General features: G+C 53.5%; 1 protein-coding gene across 2 annotated transcripts in view; it reads right to left on the bottom strand.

The window, feature by feature from the left end:
* Positions 1-8,420, bottom strand: part of Padi4 (peptidyl arginine deiminase 4) — a 28,950-nt gene extending 20,530 nt beyond the window's left edge. For both annotated transcript variants that reach the window (XM_052177909.1, XM_052177907.1), the window contains exons 1-3: positions 8,299-8,420; positions 3,470-3,650; positions 334-400 (exon numbers count right to left, since the gene is read on the bottom strand). In XM_052177909.1, the coding sequence (XP_052033869.1) occupies positions 334-400; positions 3,470-3,650; positions 8,299-8,390 (340 nt within the window). In that variant the 5' untranslated portion in view covers positions 8,391-8,420. The remainder of the gene's footprint in view (positions 1-333; positions 401-3,469; positions 3,651-8,298) is intronic.
* Between the last annotated feature and the right edge of the window lie 9,839 nt (positions 8,421-18,259).

Raw genomic sequence — 18,259 nt, forward strand, 5'->3', positions numbered from 1 at the left:
TACGCCAAGAGCTGGGAATGATCGTCTTTCTTTGCTTCCTCAAAAGTAAGATCTGGTCACGATGTGTCATGGGGAGGAGCCTTGTTGAGGGGGGTGGGGGATGTGTTGTATGGAGGGAGAAGGCAGCTCTAGCTCCTCCCTCTCTCTTTCTCTCCCCCTCCCTCCCTCCATCCTCTCTCCCTCCCTCTCTTTTTTTCTTCCTTTTTGAGACAGGATCTCATTGTTTTGCCCTGGCTGGCCTTGAACTCATGGAGACCTGCTAGCCTCTCCAGGTGCTAGGATTAAAGGGAGGCACCACTGGCAGCTCTCCGGGGTACCCTGGTTGTTACTTACCCACCCCCGTGAGGTAGAGCAGGGCTTGGGTTGGTGAGGTCTTGGGTCCATAATATGAAATTCGAACCTATATGACAATAGTAGACCATTGATGAGTTCTCTTAGTCACTTAACAAACAAGTTTGAGCTCTGCTGTGTGCCTGCTCAACCCAACTCAACTCCGCTAACTAGGAAGTTATAGGAAAAGGGTCCCAAGGGACCTCAGAAATGGAGGGGACCCACCCAGCCTGAGAAAAGGGGTGAGGGAAGATTCCATGACGGGTGTTTAATGTCACCTTGACAAACCAGAGTCATCTGAAAGGAGGGAACTTCAACTGAGAAAACGCCTCCTTCATATCCAACTGCTGGGCATTTTCATAATTAGTGATTGATGGGAGAGGGCCCATGCCCTTGTGGGTGGGGCCACCCCTGGGCTGGTGGTCCTGGGTTCTACAAGAAAGCAGGCTGAGCAAGCCACGAGGAGCAAGTCAGTCAGCAGCGCCCTCCACGGCCTCTGCCTCAGCTCCTGCCTCCAGGTCCCCGCCCTGTGAGAGCTCCTGTCCTGACTTCCCTCCGTGATGAACAGCAACGTGGAAGTGTGAGCCGAATAAACCTTTTCCTCCACAACTTGTTTTTGGTCGTGGTGTTCATCACAGCAACAGTGACCCTAACAAGGTGACTCTTGAGAACTTCCTGGAAGGGGAGTAGGGGACCAGCAGCTGGAAATGGGGCACAAGAGGCATTAGAGGGAAAGAAAGAGCAGGTGGTAGCCGTGGACATCTGTGACAGAAGGCCAGGCCTTCAGGCTGTCTGTCTCTCAGGCCCTCAGCTGTAGAGCATGAGCTCTCTGTGCAGGGAGTGGGGTGCACCTCAGGGGTGGAGGACCTGAAGCTTTGGGCTCTTCTCAGTCCCTCTGCCCAGCAAAAATCGAAATAAACAACAACAACAAAATAACCCAGAGAGGGGTGACTGGCTGACCCAGCTGTCGGGGAGGTGGGGCATTGGGAGCGAGAAGCTTCAGTGACATGAACTGGGGACACCAAAATCAACCAAAGAGCTACAAGGAAAGGAGCCTGCAGTGACATCTGAGGGGACACACTGAGGAGAGTCTAAGAGGACACACGGAGGAGTTTCTGAGGGGGCACACTGAGTAGTGTCTGTCTGAAGGGACACACTGAAGAGTTGTCTGTCTGATGGGACATACTGAGGAGCGTCTGAGGGGACACACCAAGGAGTGTCTGAGGGGACACACTGAGGAGTGTCTGTCTGAGGGGACACGCTGAGGAGTGTCTGTCTGAGGGGACACATGGAGGTGTGTCTGTCTGAGGGGACACACACTGAGGAGTGTCTGAGGGGACACACACTGAGGAGTTTCTAAGGGGACACACTGAGGAGTGTCTGAGGGGACACATGGAGGTGTGTCTGATGGGGCACACTGAGGAGAGTCTGAGGGGACACACTGAGGAGCAAAGTATTGGGAGTTCACACTGAGAAGCCCCTGAGGGGACAGAGTGAAGGAACACACTCAGGGTTCATACTAAGAAATGCTTGAGGGAAACACTGAAGAGATTCACTGAGGGCACACGCTGAAGGGTGGGGCACACTGATGCTCCACACTGAAGGACCACATGGAGGAGGCCCTGAGGGACACACTGAGGAAACACTGAGGTTCTGGGTCCTGCCCTGTAGACAGTAGTTATCCTGGGTGAGGGAGGGAGCAAATGCTCTCTGGATCCTGGCCTCCATTTCTGTCAGGCCTCCCTGCCTTCAGTCTGCACCGCCCACCCCCCCCACCCACCCCCCCGGGTGCGGGCTACTTGCTTTGCATCATCCAGTCACATCTTTGCATGGGACTTTTCTCTGGCTTCCTGTCCCCTCCAGACAATGAGGCCCCCTGGTCTTGTGTGGTGGCACAAGTCTTATCCTAACACTGGAGAAGCTGAGGCAGGAGGATTGAGTGTTTGAGCAGAGAGTGGACTAATTAGCAAGATTCTGTCTCTAAACACAGGAAAGGTAGAGCGAAAAGGAGAAGAGAGAGGGAGAAAGGGGAGGAGGGAAGACAAGGCGCCCACACAGAAGCCTCTGAGCGGCCCCTCACCCCTCACTCCTCCCTCTGCCTTTGTCATAAGGGACTCGGGACTCCTTCAGTTCCCTCAATCTGTATCTTGTCACTATCAACCTGGGTGAGCCCAGGAGCCACCTGAATGTTCTAGTTCTCTCCCAGGCTGGCCTTTGGTTCTCCTCCTCCTCCTCCTCCTCCTCCTCCTCCTCGTGCTCTTCCTCCTCCTCCTCCTCTTTGTATTCTGTTTTTTTGGGGTTTTTTTGGTTTTTTGGATTTGGTTTTTTCAAGACAGGGTTTCTCTGTATAGTCCTGGTTGTCCTGGAACTCACTTGTAGAGCAGGCTGGCCTCGAACTCAGAAATCCCCCTGCCTCTGCCTCCCAAGTGCTGGGATTACAGGCGAGCGCCACCACTGCCCGGCCACACGGACCTTCACAAGCCCTGCAATTTGCATTGTGGACGTGACTGCGTTTAAAATCACGGGGAGACCCGCCCCCGCGTGCACCTAGGAGGGTGGGTGTTTCTAGAGAGGCTTCGTCCGACTGCGGATGTGGCGGCGTTGTGAGGGGGGGGGCCGGATAGACCGGCAGCCTCCCGCTCCTGCCGCCCGCCACGCCTTCCCACCGCGATAAGATAAAACTGCGCCCTAGACCCCTAGACCGTAGGTCAGAATATGCCCTGCCTTCCTTAAACTGGTTTTTATCGGGTATTTAATCCCCGCGATGGGGGAAAGAATGACAGGGACAAATGTGCCATCTGTGCGGGCACGGAGGAGGAAGGAGTCGCTATGAACCTGGCCAAGGACCGCATGGAAGCAAATATACTGTGTGCAGTGACTGACATCTCTCACCCTCGGGTCCCCAAGCCGACCTCAGCTGTCAGATCCCCACCATCACCCCACCCATCAGGCCCCACCCCACCCCACCCATCAGGCTCCACCCCACCCATCAGGCCCCACCTCATCCCACTCATCAGGCCCCACCCCACCCCACCCATCAGGCTCCACCCCCACCATTCCCATCAGGCCCTGCCCCACTTCACCCATCAGGCCCCACCCAGGCATCAGGCCCCGCCCTGACCCCACCCATCACACTTACCTTCTGGTCATCTGTCCTGCTGCTGGCTGCTTTCACCTGTAGGGTCACCTCTAGTTCGGGGTCCAGAGGCCATTTGGAGGCCCCCGTGGTTCTCTTCTTGGCTGGAGGACCGTGGACGACGTCAACGATAACTCCTGGGGAGGCTGTGATGCCGAAGGACGTGGAGCCCTTGGGAGCAGAGCTGCGGAGGGACAGGCGGACTGAGGCACCGGTGATGAGGCCCCACCGCCACACTGTCCCCAGCCATCCTTTTCCCGGCAGGAGGAAACACAGAGCACCGCTGGGCTTGCCCTGGCCAGAGAGTAAATCTGGTGTGACTGCCAGGAGGGACAGAGAAAACAGAAGGGCAGCCATCTTGTTTGGAGGCCTAATACTGGGACCAGAGGGACCGCAGAGGGAGGTGGATGTCTAAGGCCCCTCCCACACACCCACAGAGCCGTGTGCACACCGGGCACCATCACCAGAGGGCATGCAAGGGCTTTGTGCACATGAAGAGTCACACGTGGGGGGCTGGAAAGATGACAGTACCCCTCCCCTGAGAACAAAGACCCCACAAATATAACCACCACCCAAACAAAATCACACAGAATTCTGGAGTTGTGGCAGAGCAAATAGTCCTTGTGTGTGTGTGTGTGTGTGTGTGTAGAGTCTCTATGTGGCCAGGGCTGGCCTGGAATTCACTCAGTAAACCAGGCTGTCCTGGCCTGGAATTCACAGAGATCTGCCTGCCTCTGCCTCCCAAGTGCAGGTATTAAAGGCGTGCACTCCCACCCCCTACTCCACCCCCTACCCCACCCCCTACCCCACCCCAGAGAAACAGCAGATCTTCTTGAGGTTCATCCTCCTTACACAAAACAACTGAATCAGGGGTGAGATGCACTTTATAAAGCAACAGGACTCGGGCAGAGCAGTGGTGGCGCACGCCTTTAATCCCAGCACTTGGGAGTCAGAGGCAGGCGGATCTCTGAGTTCGAGGCCAGCTGGTCTACTGAGTTGAGTTCCAGGACAGCCAGGGCTGTGTCAGGGTGTGGGAGGTGTGAGGCAGGAAGCAACGTTTGAAGGAGAAGGTGAGGGCACAGGAGTAGAGTGGGAGGCTGGAGAGAGAGAGTGGAGAAATGTCAGCACGGTCCTCTCGGATTAAATCCTCCAAATAGAACGAAAAAGCCAGCCCCACCCCAGGCTTTCTCGGAGGTCCTAACGAAACAAAGGGAACTTCAGTTCTGAGACCTTGTCCAGGGTGGGTGTGGCAGGAAGGTCTATCTGGGGCTGGGACCAGGGTCTCCAGGGAGTCAAGGTTTCAGTTTCTGGGAAGCTGCCCCACCCCCACTGGGAGAGACTGGAGTTATCTGTCTGGAGGCTACTGTGTGCTTAATCTGCGAAGCTCTCTCCGCGCCCACGTAGCGTTTGTGTAACACTGCAAGGTTAGCTTCCTGCTGACCTCTCGCCCCATTATGTGATGGCTTTCCGCTGACTCCGCCCTTCTCCCCTGTAAATCGGATAGAAGATGCCGTGCTTCTTACTAAACTCTCAGCCTTAGCCGTCAGCTTAGGCCTGAGCTTCTGGTCTGAGCTCGGCTATTCTTTACTTACTCATCTCCCGTCCTTTCCCGTGGGACCCTGTCGCCGAAGACCAACCGGCTGGTCCCAGTAGGAGGGCATTGCTGAGTGAGCATAGGAGGGTTGTCTCCAAGGACAAACCTCTCTCTCTCCTGTATATGTATATGTGCATGTGTATATGTATATGTATATGTGGGATGTGGATGTGGATGACATATATGATGCATATGTATATGTATACAAGGTATATGTATACGATGTATATGCATATGACGTATATGACACACGGCACATATAACACATGTGACACATATGGCGTATACGACGTATGTGTATATGTATATGCTGATGTGGATGTATATGTGGATGTAAATGACATATATAACATATATGATATACATATACATATACATATGATATATATGTGTATGTATACAGGTATATGTATACGATGTATATGCATATGACGTATATGACGCATATAACACATGTGACACATATGGCGTATACGATATATATACATCGTATATATATATGTGTATATGTATATGATGTATATGCTCTCCCCAGAGACCTGCTGTAGCCAAGGTGTGGTCCTTGACTTGGGCAGCCTCAGCCACCCCGGAAACTGGGCACGACCGGTTTCCAAGGCTGCTGCGGACTTGGGGTTGGAGCCCAGAGGTCTGAGCTTCCTCATGTCTCCAGGGTGCTCCGTGCACCCTCAGGCATGAGAACCACACCCAGGAAGCTACTGATAGGGGCTGCTGAGTTACCCAACTGAGCCGACGGAAGCTGAAGGACCAGGAACCCCAGGCTCTGCAAGGCACAGATGAAGCCAGCGGAGGAGAAAAAAACCCTGTATTTTATCTTATTTTCTTAGGATTACTTTTTTCATGAGGCAAGTGGAATTGCTTCAAAGTCAACAGAGTCTTCTGGACAAAGGGAAGAGACTCTGAGGTGAAGAGGCTGGAAGGTGGGGGCAGGGAGGCATTGCAGGCTTGGGTCAGCCCCAGCCGGGTCACAGTGTGGGGGTTGGGGTGGGGTAACGGGAAGCCAGTGCGGGGTGTGTGTGTGTGTGTGTGTGACAGCGACAGGAGTCACGGCGAGGCCTGTGGAGGAGGACGGTTCCAGGGCAGGTGTGGAGGAGCCTGATTTCTGGAACATCCTCTGTCCTTTCTCTTTTCCTCACGCCCATCTTTTGACGCCACACCACACTCCAGGGTCAGAGCTAGGTGAGCAAGAGGGCAGAGAGGGGCTTTCCTGGAGGACTGTGGGAAACGACTGGGCATGGTTTGGAACCCGCCCTGGGAGACGGCAAGACAAAGAACAGAGAGGGTTTTGTTTTTGAGTGTATCCCTCTCTCCCCCTTTTCTGCAAAAAGATTCCACGGTGACTGAGGCTCAACTTTCTTTCGCTCACTCAACAAAACAGAAACACCACCATGCTCGAGGTCTGGCCCTCCCTGCGCCTGCATGTGCGCCGCGCCCTGCGTGCGCATGCGCACACAGTAATTACTTGTCCAATTCCTACCTCTCACTCACCCCCAGCACTGGTTGGGGAGGTCCTATTGTGGACACCTTCTAGCGTCCCCCAGCTCATCTCAAACCACAGGTGGCCTCTGCTTTGTCCCCTGGACACAAGTGAGGGCCTTGTCACCTGGTCCCCATGCTTGTGAGGTTAGTTAGGCCTGGGTCCCCGACTCACTGGGTCGCAGAGGTGGGCAGCCCTGGTCTGAGAGCTTGTTCATATAGCACTGCCTGGGAGGGGCAGTTAAAACGGTTTATTATCTGTCTGTCTGTCTATTTAGTTATTTATGTCAGATCCTGTTTGTGGTCCTGTGAAAGGCACAGGACTTGAGTTTGAGCCCCAGACGTCATGCTAAGCGTGGGGGTGCACGCTTGCTCCCAGTACTGTGGAGGCAAAGACAGCACCCAAGCTGCTGCCCCGCCCCAACCCCTCCCATTCTTGTATTCTCCTCGCATGGCCCTCTACTGGCTCTTCCCAGGGGACAGACAGACATCATCAACACCCCTGTCTGATCAAATGTCTCCCCATTTGAAACCTGCCCTCGGGATCAACAAGATGGTCTGGTGGACACAGGCGCTTGCTGCCCAGCCGGACGACCTGAGTTCCGGTCCCGGAGCTCCTGTGGTGAGAGGAGAGAGCCGACTCCCACAGGCTGGCCTCCGATCTCGGGTCACAGAGTCTGAGGAATGACACCTGAGTTCCTCCTGGCCTCCACAGGCTCCCACACACCCCTGCATCTGCAAACACGTACACACTTGCAGACACCTAGGAAAAAAGCATCTGTGACCTAAACTTAAGGCGAGAGCTAGCCTGGGATCCTGGCAAGGACTCTGGGCTAGCTCTGGTCCCGGTCATCTCCTGGACACCCACCCACAAACGGCTTGTCCTCTGGGAGTAGGGCCTCTGATGATACCAGGCTTTCTTTGCCGGTGTCTGCAACCTCTCACCAGCGGCCTGGAGACCAGCCAGACCTGGGGTGCTTTCCTGTTGCTGAAGTACTGACCCATTGACCCTGGCACCTCCCATTGGGGCTTCTTATGGCCATCACGTGGGCCACGATGCCCAGCTCTGTGGGGGAAGCTGTTGCGATTCCCACATGAAAGGCTGCATCAGACTCCACCCACGAGGCTTCCTCCACTGTCCTGCGTGGCCCGGAACGGGGCAAAGGTCTCAGTGCTCAGTAGGTACTCAGCTTATATTTGTTGAATGAACAAGGGAATGGAAGAATGAACAAATGAACTGTTGGGGGATCTGCCCAGTTCTGGGCAGAGTACCTAACAAACAGCACCTCAGAGTACTTAACAAAGAGCACCATGAAGTACCTAACAAAGAGCACAGTGGAGTACCTAATAAACAGCACCTCAGAGTACTTAACAAACAGCACCGTGGAGTACTTAACAAACAGCACCACAGAGCTCCAAAAACACATTTGGAGTTATCACACTTAATCCTTAAAGTCATTTCATATGTAAGGAAACTGAGGCTCAGCTGCACAAGCCAAAGCTCCTACCGTCAGCCTACAGCTGGGACAATCTCTGCCCTGTTACTCAGCCCTGTGATTCCCTGCTCTGAGGGCCCGGCAGTGGTATTTATACTTCACCGAGCACTAACTGGCCTCACACCGCCGCCTTATCTCTCTAGCAGATCTCCTGCCCAGACCCGGAGCTGGGCCGGCAGCGCCCGGCCCCCCCCCCCCCCGCCTGCCCCCATCCTGCCCCACAGGCCCAGGATCTGCCCCCTTCTCACCCACGGACATCCAGCGGGGTCGCCGTGCCCACCACACACACGGCGTGGGTGGGCTGCTCGGGGGCCGCATGGATCACGGTGCCCTGGGCCATCCTCGGTCAGCAGGCAGCAGGAAGCCCCTGGGCGGGTTCCTTTATAGAGCCCGGGCCGGCCCATGAGTCAGCACCTGCCCTGCCCCGAGGCCCAGCCCCTCTCCACTCAGGTGCCCGGTGGCGCAGAGCCTCCTCTACCGTGGGCCATCGGGGATCCCCCGGTGGGTGTCCACAGTGAGGCTGGGCGACTGCAGAAGATTAGGGCACTCGGGAGCCTGGGGGGAGAGCACAGGCCGTGCCCTTAGCCACCCCTGCCTGGGCCAGGGCTGCACACTTGCTCAAGCACACTTAATAGGACTTTAGAAAGAGAGGGAGAAAGGCAGGGGGAGGCTATCCTGGGCGTGGCCGAGGCCCCCGCCCCGCCCTTCACCCCCCAGCCTTCTCATCGGGACCCTCTCTCTGCTGAATGCTCTCGGGACAGCCTGTGAAACCCGAGCTGTGCCAGTCCCCTCCCCCATCGCCTCCTTGAAGCATCTCTGAGGTCAACCCGCATCATCACACCCACTTTCCAGATGAAGAAACCGAGGCCCAGGGTAGAGGAGGCTCTGCAGCCAGTCAGGATTTGAACAGGAGCGTGGCCACAGGGTAGGGCCTTTATTAGCAGTCCGTCCCGGTGACGTGGCCTTTTCAAACCGTAAGACAAAGGCTTCTCACTGTAATACCAAGCATTTGAGGGCAGGTGACGGCCAGCCCATTTTATAGAAGGGAAAACTGAGGCTCAGCGAGGGAAAAGGCACTTGTCGTGGGGGCCATGGATTGCCTGTGGCATGGCTCGGAGGGGAAACTGAGTTACCGGACCTAGAGGTGAGGTTTGCTGCATAACCTGGGTGTCTGCGTCTGTGGGACCTCCCCAGCTGGTGGAGGTGTGGGCCGCACCTGCCCTGAGGGCACAGGCGAGGGTGTTGCACCCGGTGCTAGGGCTGTCTGCTGATGGGGTGAGCTGGGGGTGGGGATGGACAAGTCCTGACAGGGAGCACCCAGAGAGGGTGTGTCTGTCTCGGAGGCTGCGGAGAGCACGGGGTGTTTGGGGGGAGGGCTGTAGATCTGGGTTTTGTTCATGGTCTCCTTTGGCTTCACATCAAAGGCTGCAGGATCAGGTAGGCCTCAGCACGGGGCCCCCCTGCCAGTGCCCCCGGAGCTGGTCTCAGCACACGTGCGGGTTGGACAGGAGGCGGCCGTTGGGACTCCGAGAGGCCAAAAATGGCTCCCGCGTCCAGAGATCCCTGAATAGGAGCCAGGGTCACTTCCTGTCCTCAGGGTGTTTGGTGCAAGAGCCAGTCCAGCCGTAGTCTAAGGACACCGCAGGAGTCCGTTTTGTCCCTCCTGTCCCTCCACCGCGTCAGTCCTGAGGATCAAACCCCAGGGCACCAGGCTTTCTGGCAAGCACCATCTCCCAGCTTGATTTCTGAGCGCGGTTCTCTCATTGGCCGCCACCCACTAAGTAGGCAAGGCTAGCGTCCAGTGGGTCTGGATGTGTCTCTGCCTCCTCAGTGCTGGGATTCAGGCGCTGTGCTCCCGTGCACATCTGGGGGAGTGCGTACGAGCGTGTGTGTGTGTGTGTGTGTGTGTGTGTGTGTGCACTCGCCCACACGCGCCGGCGAGCATCTTCCTCCAGTGACAGCTACTTTGTTTTGAGACAGGGTCTCTCTCTGAGCCCAGAACTTGCTGATTGGCTGGATCTGCAGGGCCAGCGAGCTCGGCAAATCCCCTGTCTCTGACTCACAGGCCCCGCGGGCACTGTGACAGACATCCAAACTCAGGTCCCCAGGCTTGCAAGGCAAGCATTTCAGGGACTGAGCCAGTCACCCCAGACTTACCCATTGGTTGTTGAGAACTGTATGTTTCTAAGATGCACGGTGTGCTGCGGGATGTTTTTCTTGTTGTTAAATGGGAATAATAATAACGTATTATTATCATGATTCTTATTAGAAGTAGCACCATTATTTAGTATTATTATTGTTAGGGTTATCATTGTGCCATGCGGGTGTGCAGGGAGGGAGGAGGACACATCTGTGGATCTGATCTCCCCTGCCACCTTGACACAGGTTCTGGGGATCAAACTCTGCTCATCAGGCTTGGCCACAAGCTCCTGTACCTACTGAGCCATCTTGCCGACCCAAGGTACCCATTGTCAACCAAATTATCTCTTCACATAGGAAACTGTGTTTCTGTCACATTTTCTTTAGCCTGCCCTTTCTGATGAGCACATAGATTTACGGCCACTCTCCAGAACACTGATTTATTCATCTACGCCCCCCGGAAGCCAGTGACAGAGTTAAATGGCTTGCTTTCCAAATGATTCTAGCAAACCACGCCTACCTGGGCCCACTCCTCGTCCTTCCTGTCCCATCCCTGTTTGTTTGATTTCTGTTTCCACGGTGTCATTGCCACGGGGAGGAAGGGGGTGGTCGCTGATGTGGCTGGCAGATGCTTCAGATGAAGGGTGTCCGTGTCCGGTGTTAATCAGCGCAGGCCTTGCGGATGCCGGGCTGCTTTGAAGATTCACCCCTGGGCTTCGACTGGAAATTCCTCCTTCTGTCTCTCCGGTAGCAGCTTGAAGGCTGAGCCGGCAGCCTTCAGAAGCAACACTGACATCTGAACTTGAACCTGGGGTGGGTTTAAAATAACAGACACCCACACTTTCCTCAGGCGGGCGTGGGCGAGTCTTTTCCTGCGCCTGTTTATTTACGCAGTGGATTCGGGCCCAGCAGGAGGCTGCTGGGCAGGGCTGGGTGGCATAATGGGCAGGGCTGGGTGGCACCCTGGCCAGGTGTGGCCAGCACAGCCCGGAGCTTCTTGGTTCCTCAGTGCTTTTGTTCCCTGTCTTCCAGGCCTCACCGAGTCCCCCCATTGTTAAAGCAGGGTCGGTCATGGTCAGGCACTCAAGGGTCCTGTGGTGTAGACTGAGCAAGCAGTAGCTGTCTGTCTGTCTGTCTGTCTGTCGGTGCAGTTCCTCCTGCCACTGGCAGCTACACGACCTTCTAGGTCTCAAGGATTCAAGCCTTGGCTTCTTTGGGATGTTGGTTATTGTGACCGAACTTGGGGGTCATAGTCTATGTGACCCAAGAAGCCAGGTGGAGGCCCTCCCACCCCCCATCCCGGTCTCTAGAAGGCAATTAAAGCAACCACATAACTAGCAAAAAGCAGGAAAAGGAGATTTAGTTAGTGTGGCCACCTTGGGAAGAGGGACAAAGAGAGACAGTGAACATCTCAAGCCCATCGTCAGGTCCTGAAGTGAGACTGAAATTTAAATTTCGGGCCGGAGAAAGCGGCTCAGTGAATAAGAGGGCCTGCTGCTCTTGCAGAGGACCTGAGTTCGGTTCCTGGAGCCCACACGGCGGTTCACAACCATCTGTAACTCCACTTGCAGGAGATCTGATGCCCTCTTCTGGCCACTGTGAGCTCACACACACAGAGAGACAGACGCATGGACACATAAATTAAAATAAAATGTAAAGGTCCATTAATTTTTAAATAGAGGGGCATGGATCTTCACATCTAAGCATGTCATAGTCAGGGTGTCCTGCGGACCACTGACCTGTCATTATCAGGGGGCCCAAGTTTCTTCAGAAGGGGAGTCCAATAAGTTGTTGACACAGTGGGAAGTCTTTATTGGGAGATAAGGGCCCAGCCTTTTCTTTTGCCTGCCATGAGATACCCAGAGGGATTCCAGTGTTGGAGTGGTCCACCATTTCAATAGTCTGATAGTCAAACTGAGAGACGCAAGAGTCTCTAAAATATCCTCGTCTCTGGCAGGCCAGTTACATTTTGATGGCTGATATATGCCCCCCACCCCCACCCCCCGAGTGCAGAGAATATTCCAGGGCTACCGGCTGTCTCCTGAGCTCTGGTGACCGTCACATCTGCCGGAGAGAAAGGGTCTGTAAGAACACTCACAGCTGTTGTTCCACTCTGACCTGACAGTGGAGACACAACACACAGGTCTTGTTAAATGAGAAATAAGAGATTATTCTGGGCTGGGTGGTGGTGTACGCCTTTGACTCTAGCACTGGGGAGGCAGAGGCAGGAGGATCCCTGTGAGTTCGAAGCCAGCCTAGTCTACAAAGCGAGTTCCAGGATCAGTCAGAACTATATAGAGAAACTCTGTATTGAAAGGTGGGGGACGAAATATTCTGAAGCCAAATATGACAGGCTATGGCCTGGTAACATTCATGTCACCCTAAGGACTACGTTCTAGTGCAATAACAGTTCTGTGAAGTTTTTATAGTAATAGAAAAAAAAAAAAGAAGTCCCAAATCAGTGGGCAATGGTGCACATACCTTTAATCCCAGCACTTGGGAGGCAGAGGCAGGCAGATCTGTGAATTTTGAGGCCAGCCTGGTCTATGCATCAAGTTCTAGACCAGCCAGGGCTACACAGAAATAAAACAAAGGGGCTGTAGAGATGGCTCAGTGGTTAAGAGCACAGACTGCTCTTCTGAAGGTTCTGAGTTCAAATCCCAGCAACCACATGGCAGCTCACAACCATCTGTAATGAGATCTGATGCCCTCTTCTGGGGTGTCTGAAGACAGCTACGATGTACTTACATATGATAAATAAATAAATCTATTTTTAAAAAAAGAAACAAAACACACTCATAAATGAAGGCATTTTTCAGATATACTGGTGGGAACATCAGGTAGATGGATACCGAAACGCAGGGGAACTGCCACAGGCCTCAGAGACTGTCTGATGACATTCTGAGGACTGAGGTGCTGGAAGCTAGTGGTTTGTTACATCACATCCCCAAAAACCTCAGTGACAGGCACGGCGGTTCACGTCTGAAGCTGGTGGATGAGGAGTGGCCACCACAGGCACTAAAGAGAGTACAAGATAATTTTGCTTCCAGATCTGCAATTCCAGAGAAAGTGGTGCTCTCTGACCTCCACGGGCACCTGTACACTTGAGGTGTGTATGAACTCACGAAGGCGCACTGTACACTGTACTGGCTAGTCTTGTGTCAAGATGACACAATACAGCATCATCTGAAAGGAGAGAACCTCAAACGAGAAAGCCATAAGATTCACCTGTAGGGAATTGTTAGAACTAGCGAGTGGTGGGAGGGCCCAGCCCCAGCCCATTGTGGGTGGAGCCATCCCTGGGCTGCTGGTCCTGGGTTCTATGAGAAAGCAGGCTGAGCAAGCCACGGGGAGCAAGCCGGTGAGCAGCTCTCTTCCATGGCCTCTCGTTAGTTCCTGCCTCCAGGTTCCTGCCCTGCTTGATTGACTTCCTGTCCTGCCTTTCTTTCAGTGATGAACAGTGAGTGTAAGTCAAATAAACCCTTTCCTTCTCAACTCACTCTTTGGTCACGGTGTTTCATCATGGCAGCAGAAACCGCAATGACACACACACACACACACACACACAAAAACTATGTGCATGCAGTGCCTTTGGAAGCCAGAAGAGGGCACTGGCTCCCCTGGAAGAGGAGTTACAGTGGTTGTGAGCTGCATGCTGCTGGGAACTGAACCTGGGTTCTCTGCAAGAGCTCTTTTTGTTTTGTTTTGTTTGTTTGTTTTTGAGACAGGGTTTCTCTGTGTAGCCCTGGCTGTCCTGGAACTCACTCTGTAGACCAGGCTGGCCTCGGACTCAGAAATCCTCCTGCCTCTGCCTCCCAAATGCTGGGATTACAGGTATGCACCACCACTGCCCGGCACAGCAAGTGCTCTTAATCGCCATCTCCCTGGTCCCCAAGGAAGAGGAGGAGGAGAAGCCTGGGAGCACACAAGCCTGAACAGACACACAGACAGGCAGACACACATACAGAGAGAGAGACCACATAACCACAGACAGACAGAAAGACAGACATAGAGAGGGAGAGAACACAATCACAGTCAGTCTGACAGACAGACACACAAGACAGACAGACACAGAGAGAACACATGACCACAGTCAGTCTGACAGACAGACACACAAAAAAGACAGACAGACAGGCAGGCAGACACACACACACACACACACACAACTCTCTACATGCTCCAATCAGCTTGTGGACACTGTCGCCCATCTGGGGACTTGGGAGGAAGAACCCTGACTAGACTTCTGGTGAGACCCCACTGCCTTCTCTCCCTTTCTAGTGACTTGCTGTCACCAGGACAGGGGAAACTATTAACAGTTGTCCTCCACCACACACTTAGGGACTCTTCTGGCCTTGGCATGGCGGCATGATGTCCTCTTGCTCTTTTGAAAGCTCCAGGCAGCTGGCATCTTGCTGGAAGAACCCCAGAACCCCTTCTCTGCAGGCCGCCCAGTTGCCCAGTGCCTGCCAGGAGTTCATCTTGGTCTGCATTCCACGCTCTCCTTATCAGCCACTGCCTCTTAAAATCGCACAACGCACCAGTCACCAGGAGGGTGTGTATGATACATGGGGACTTTAAAGACCATTGAACTGAAGTCTGCGCTGACACCACGCAGTTAAAGAAACAGCCTTAAGGAGAGAGATGTCTGTGGTCATCTCCCTGACTGTGCCCCTCCACCCCAAGCACAACTACGCAAGCTTTTCCCAGCTATTACATCCTTGTTTCTCTTTGTGGGTTTTACAGTATTGTTGCCTTTGTGTTGACAGATGGCTACTGCAAGCCTCTGTGACCAGTTTCTTTAATGCTGTGCTTTTAGGGGGATTCATCCATGTATCCGTGCGTGGTACAAATGGTCCATGGTTGGCATGACCTGTCAAGTGTTTGGTTAGTATGACTGTTGCTGATGGATTTCTTCGTGTGTCCTGGGGACAACGTTAGAGCTTCTCCAGTTATACACTTCTGGAGCAGGGCTGTGGCCACTGCCAACTTGACATGTGACAAAGTCCTTTTTCATGGATGTGCGATCTCCTGTCATTAGCGGCTGTGAGGCTCCGGCTGCCCCAGACTGTTGCTAACCTCTGCTGCTGTGTGCGGCTGCTTGACGTCTCTGCATCCGAGCATGTATCATACATTCCCTGTTTGTTTGCTTGTTCGTGTCCCTGTGTGATGTGTGCGACAGTGGTAGGACGTGAGTGAGGAGGTCAGAGGACAATTTTCAGAAGTGGATTCTCTCCTTTCACCACAGAGGTTTGAACTCAGGTCTCTCTGTTTGTTGGCAAGCGCCTTGATACCTTGCCAGCCTCCCTTGGGGCCTATTTGACCAGTGAGTGAATGGATTCAGGCTTAGTAACATATGGTTTCCTGTAGATCAGTGACTCTCAAACATCAGCAGCACCAGAGTGGCTTTCAGAGGGCCTGTCAGCATACAAATGGGGTCTGGGACTCAGTTGCTGACCTAACGTGTATGAAGCCCTAGTCCATGCCAAGCACCACTTGATGGTGAATGCCTGTAATCCCAGCACTTGAGAAGTTCAAGGTTATCCTCAGCTACAGAGCAAGTTGGAGGCCAGCCTGGGCTCCATGAGACCCTGGGTCTAAGTAAATAAGTAAATCCCCAGGCTTTCTTTCTGAGCTGAATAGAAACAGAGTCTGACAGAGTTATGAGGGCAGAAGGGCTTGGGAGAGGACAGACAGGGCTTGCACCCAGCTGGGCTCAGGAAACTAAAACACAGCAGGCGGTGGTGGCGCACGCCTGTAATCCCAGCACTCTGGGAGGCAGAGGCAGGTGGATTTCTGAGTTTGAGGCCAGCCTGGTCTACAGAGTGAGTTCCAGGACAGCCAGGGCTATACAGAGAAACCCTGTCTCGGAAAAAAACCCAAATCCAAAAAAACAAAATAAAACAAACAAACAAAAAAGAAAAAAACCAAACCAAACCAAACAAATAAACAAAAAAAGAAACTAAGACATGAATATGTCAGATTTTTAGCATCTGCTGACTCCCATACTTTAAAGAACACAGACAACTCGTGTCCCTCCCAACTTTGGGATGAAGAGAGGGCCGGCCACCAGAAGTCTCTCAAGGCTGAAGCTGCAGAGTGGGAGCTAAGGCCCCGACTCCATGTCCCCTGCTGGATGTCCACCCATGCTGAGAATCTCACTGGTGTTCTGCCTTCCAGCTAAAAAAACAGGGCTGAAGCCCACGGTCCTGGGCGTTAACAATGAATACAGATAACACAGGTAATTAACGATGAACCACAGATTCATCGACAATGATGACGACGACAGCCAGGATTTAATTAAAGACCCTCTGCCTTCCATGCGGACCCCAGCTCTTCAAAGGCAGCGAGGCTTCTTTCTGCCTCTGGATGAGGAGGCCCAGGTCTCCGGAGGCCACACTGGCCACGCTACAGAGGAGCCCGAGTGAGGCTATGTCCCCTGCAGCCTAAGAGCCCCAAGGAAACTTGGGGACCCTGCTCAGGGCCCTGCCGTCTCACAGGAAGCAAGAAGCCGCCATCTTCTCGTGAAAAAATGCATCTCCTGCTGTCTTCAAGTCCTAGGGAGTGCCTCTGGCGTTGTACTGTGGGCGTCAGGGACCACATGCCTGCTTTGCCATCAAGGCTCTGCTGCGGTCAACCTTCTGCAGACAGACGACTGCCACTTCAGGAGACGCTAACACCAAGAGAAAGCCGTTAAGAGGCACCACAGACCATCAAAGATATCTGATTTCTGTTTTTACTTTATTTATTTATTTATTTATTTATTTATTTATTTACTTGTTTATTTTGGTTTTTTGGATTTGGTGTTTTTCGAGACAGGGTTTCTCTGTATAGCCCTGGCTGTCCTGGAACTCACTCTGTGGACCAGGCTGGCCTGGAACTCAGAAATCCGCCTGCCTCTGCCTCCCAAGTGCTGGGATTAAAGGCGTGCGCCACCACTGCCGGGCTTTAATATTATTTCTTTTAGAATTTAAAAAAAACGTATGTGTGTGCTTGATAGCATGTATGTAGGTATCACATATGTGCAGTGCCCACAGAGGCCAAAGAGAGGGCGTCAGATCCCCTGGGACCGGCGTTACCGAGGGTGTGAGCCACCACGTGGGTCTTCTGCCAGAGTGCTGAGAGCTTTCGATTGTGCAGTTATCCCCCCAGGCCTAACAAATTGTATTTATGGTTTTGTTTTGTTGGTTGGTCGGTTGTTGCTTTTTTTTTTTTTTTTTTTGATGAGTTCTCGCATTGTAGCCCTAGGTACTCACTATGTAGACCAGGCTAGCCTTGGAATCATAGAGATCTGCCTGCTTCTGTCTCCTGAGTGCTGGGTTTAAAGGTGTAGGTTGCCATGTCTTCCTCCTCCTCCTCCTCATCTTTTTCTGCTTCCTCAGTTACTTCAAATCATGCCCTTCCCCGTCACATAGTAACGCATCACTGAGTGGGGGCACGGTGACTCCTTAGCAGCTCCCTGCAGTCCCTGGAGACAGATGCCAGCCCTATCTCCATCTAACCGAGGAGAGTAAACTCCAGAGAGGGTGAGTCACTTGCCCCAGGTCACACAGCTAGCGAAGGGCGCAGCCAGGATATGTATCCGGCACTATCTGATCTGTGTCACAGCCATGGTCACTGACTGTCTGGGACACATATAGTCCTCCATGACTTGAGAGTGTGTGGACCAGAGGCTCCTGCCTCTTCCCTGTGGGCCTGTGTACCCGAGGCTTTCCACGGAGATCTCTGGCGCAGCCGGGTGTAAGGCGAGCGCGTGTGAGCAGGGAGGGGAAGTCGCTTCCGCTGCTGGAGTTGACTCCACCTCTGTCTCCACCGACCTGACTCAGTTATGAGTCGGGCTGGGCCAACAAGAGGCCGACTAGCCAGGGAGGAGCGCGGGCGAGCTTCAGGTGGCTTCAGTTTCAGGAGAGAGGACCTCTTCCCAAGTGTTGCAGCTCTTATGACAGAAGCTCTCTTACGGAGTAGTTCTCGCACACCTTTAATCGGGATAGGATTCTTAAACACAGTTTGGGGGTGGGTCAGGGTCTGACAGCTGCTGCTTCTCATTGGCTTGGTCTGAGAGCTTGGGGAAAC

This window comes from Apodemus sylvaticus, chromosome 3, assembly GCF_947179515.1.
Source record: "Apodemus sylvaticus chromosome 3, mApoSyl1.1, whole genome shotgun sequence".
In the NCBI taxonomy this organism is placed as follows: Eukaryota; Metazoa; Chordata; class Mammalia; order Rodentia; family Muridae; genus Apodemus; species Apodemus sylvaticus.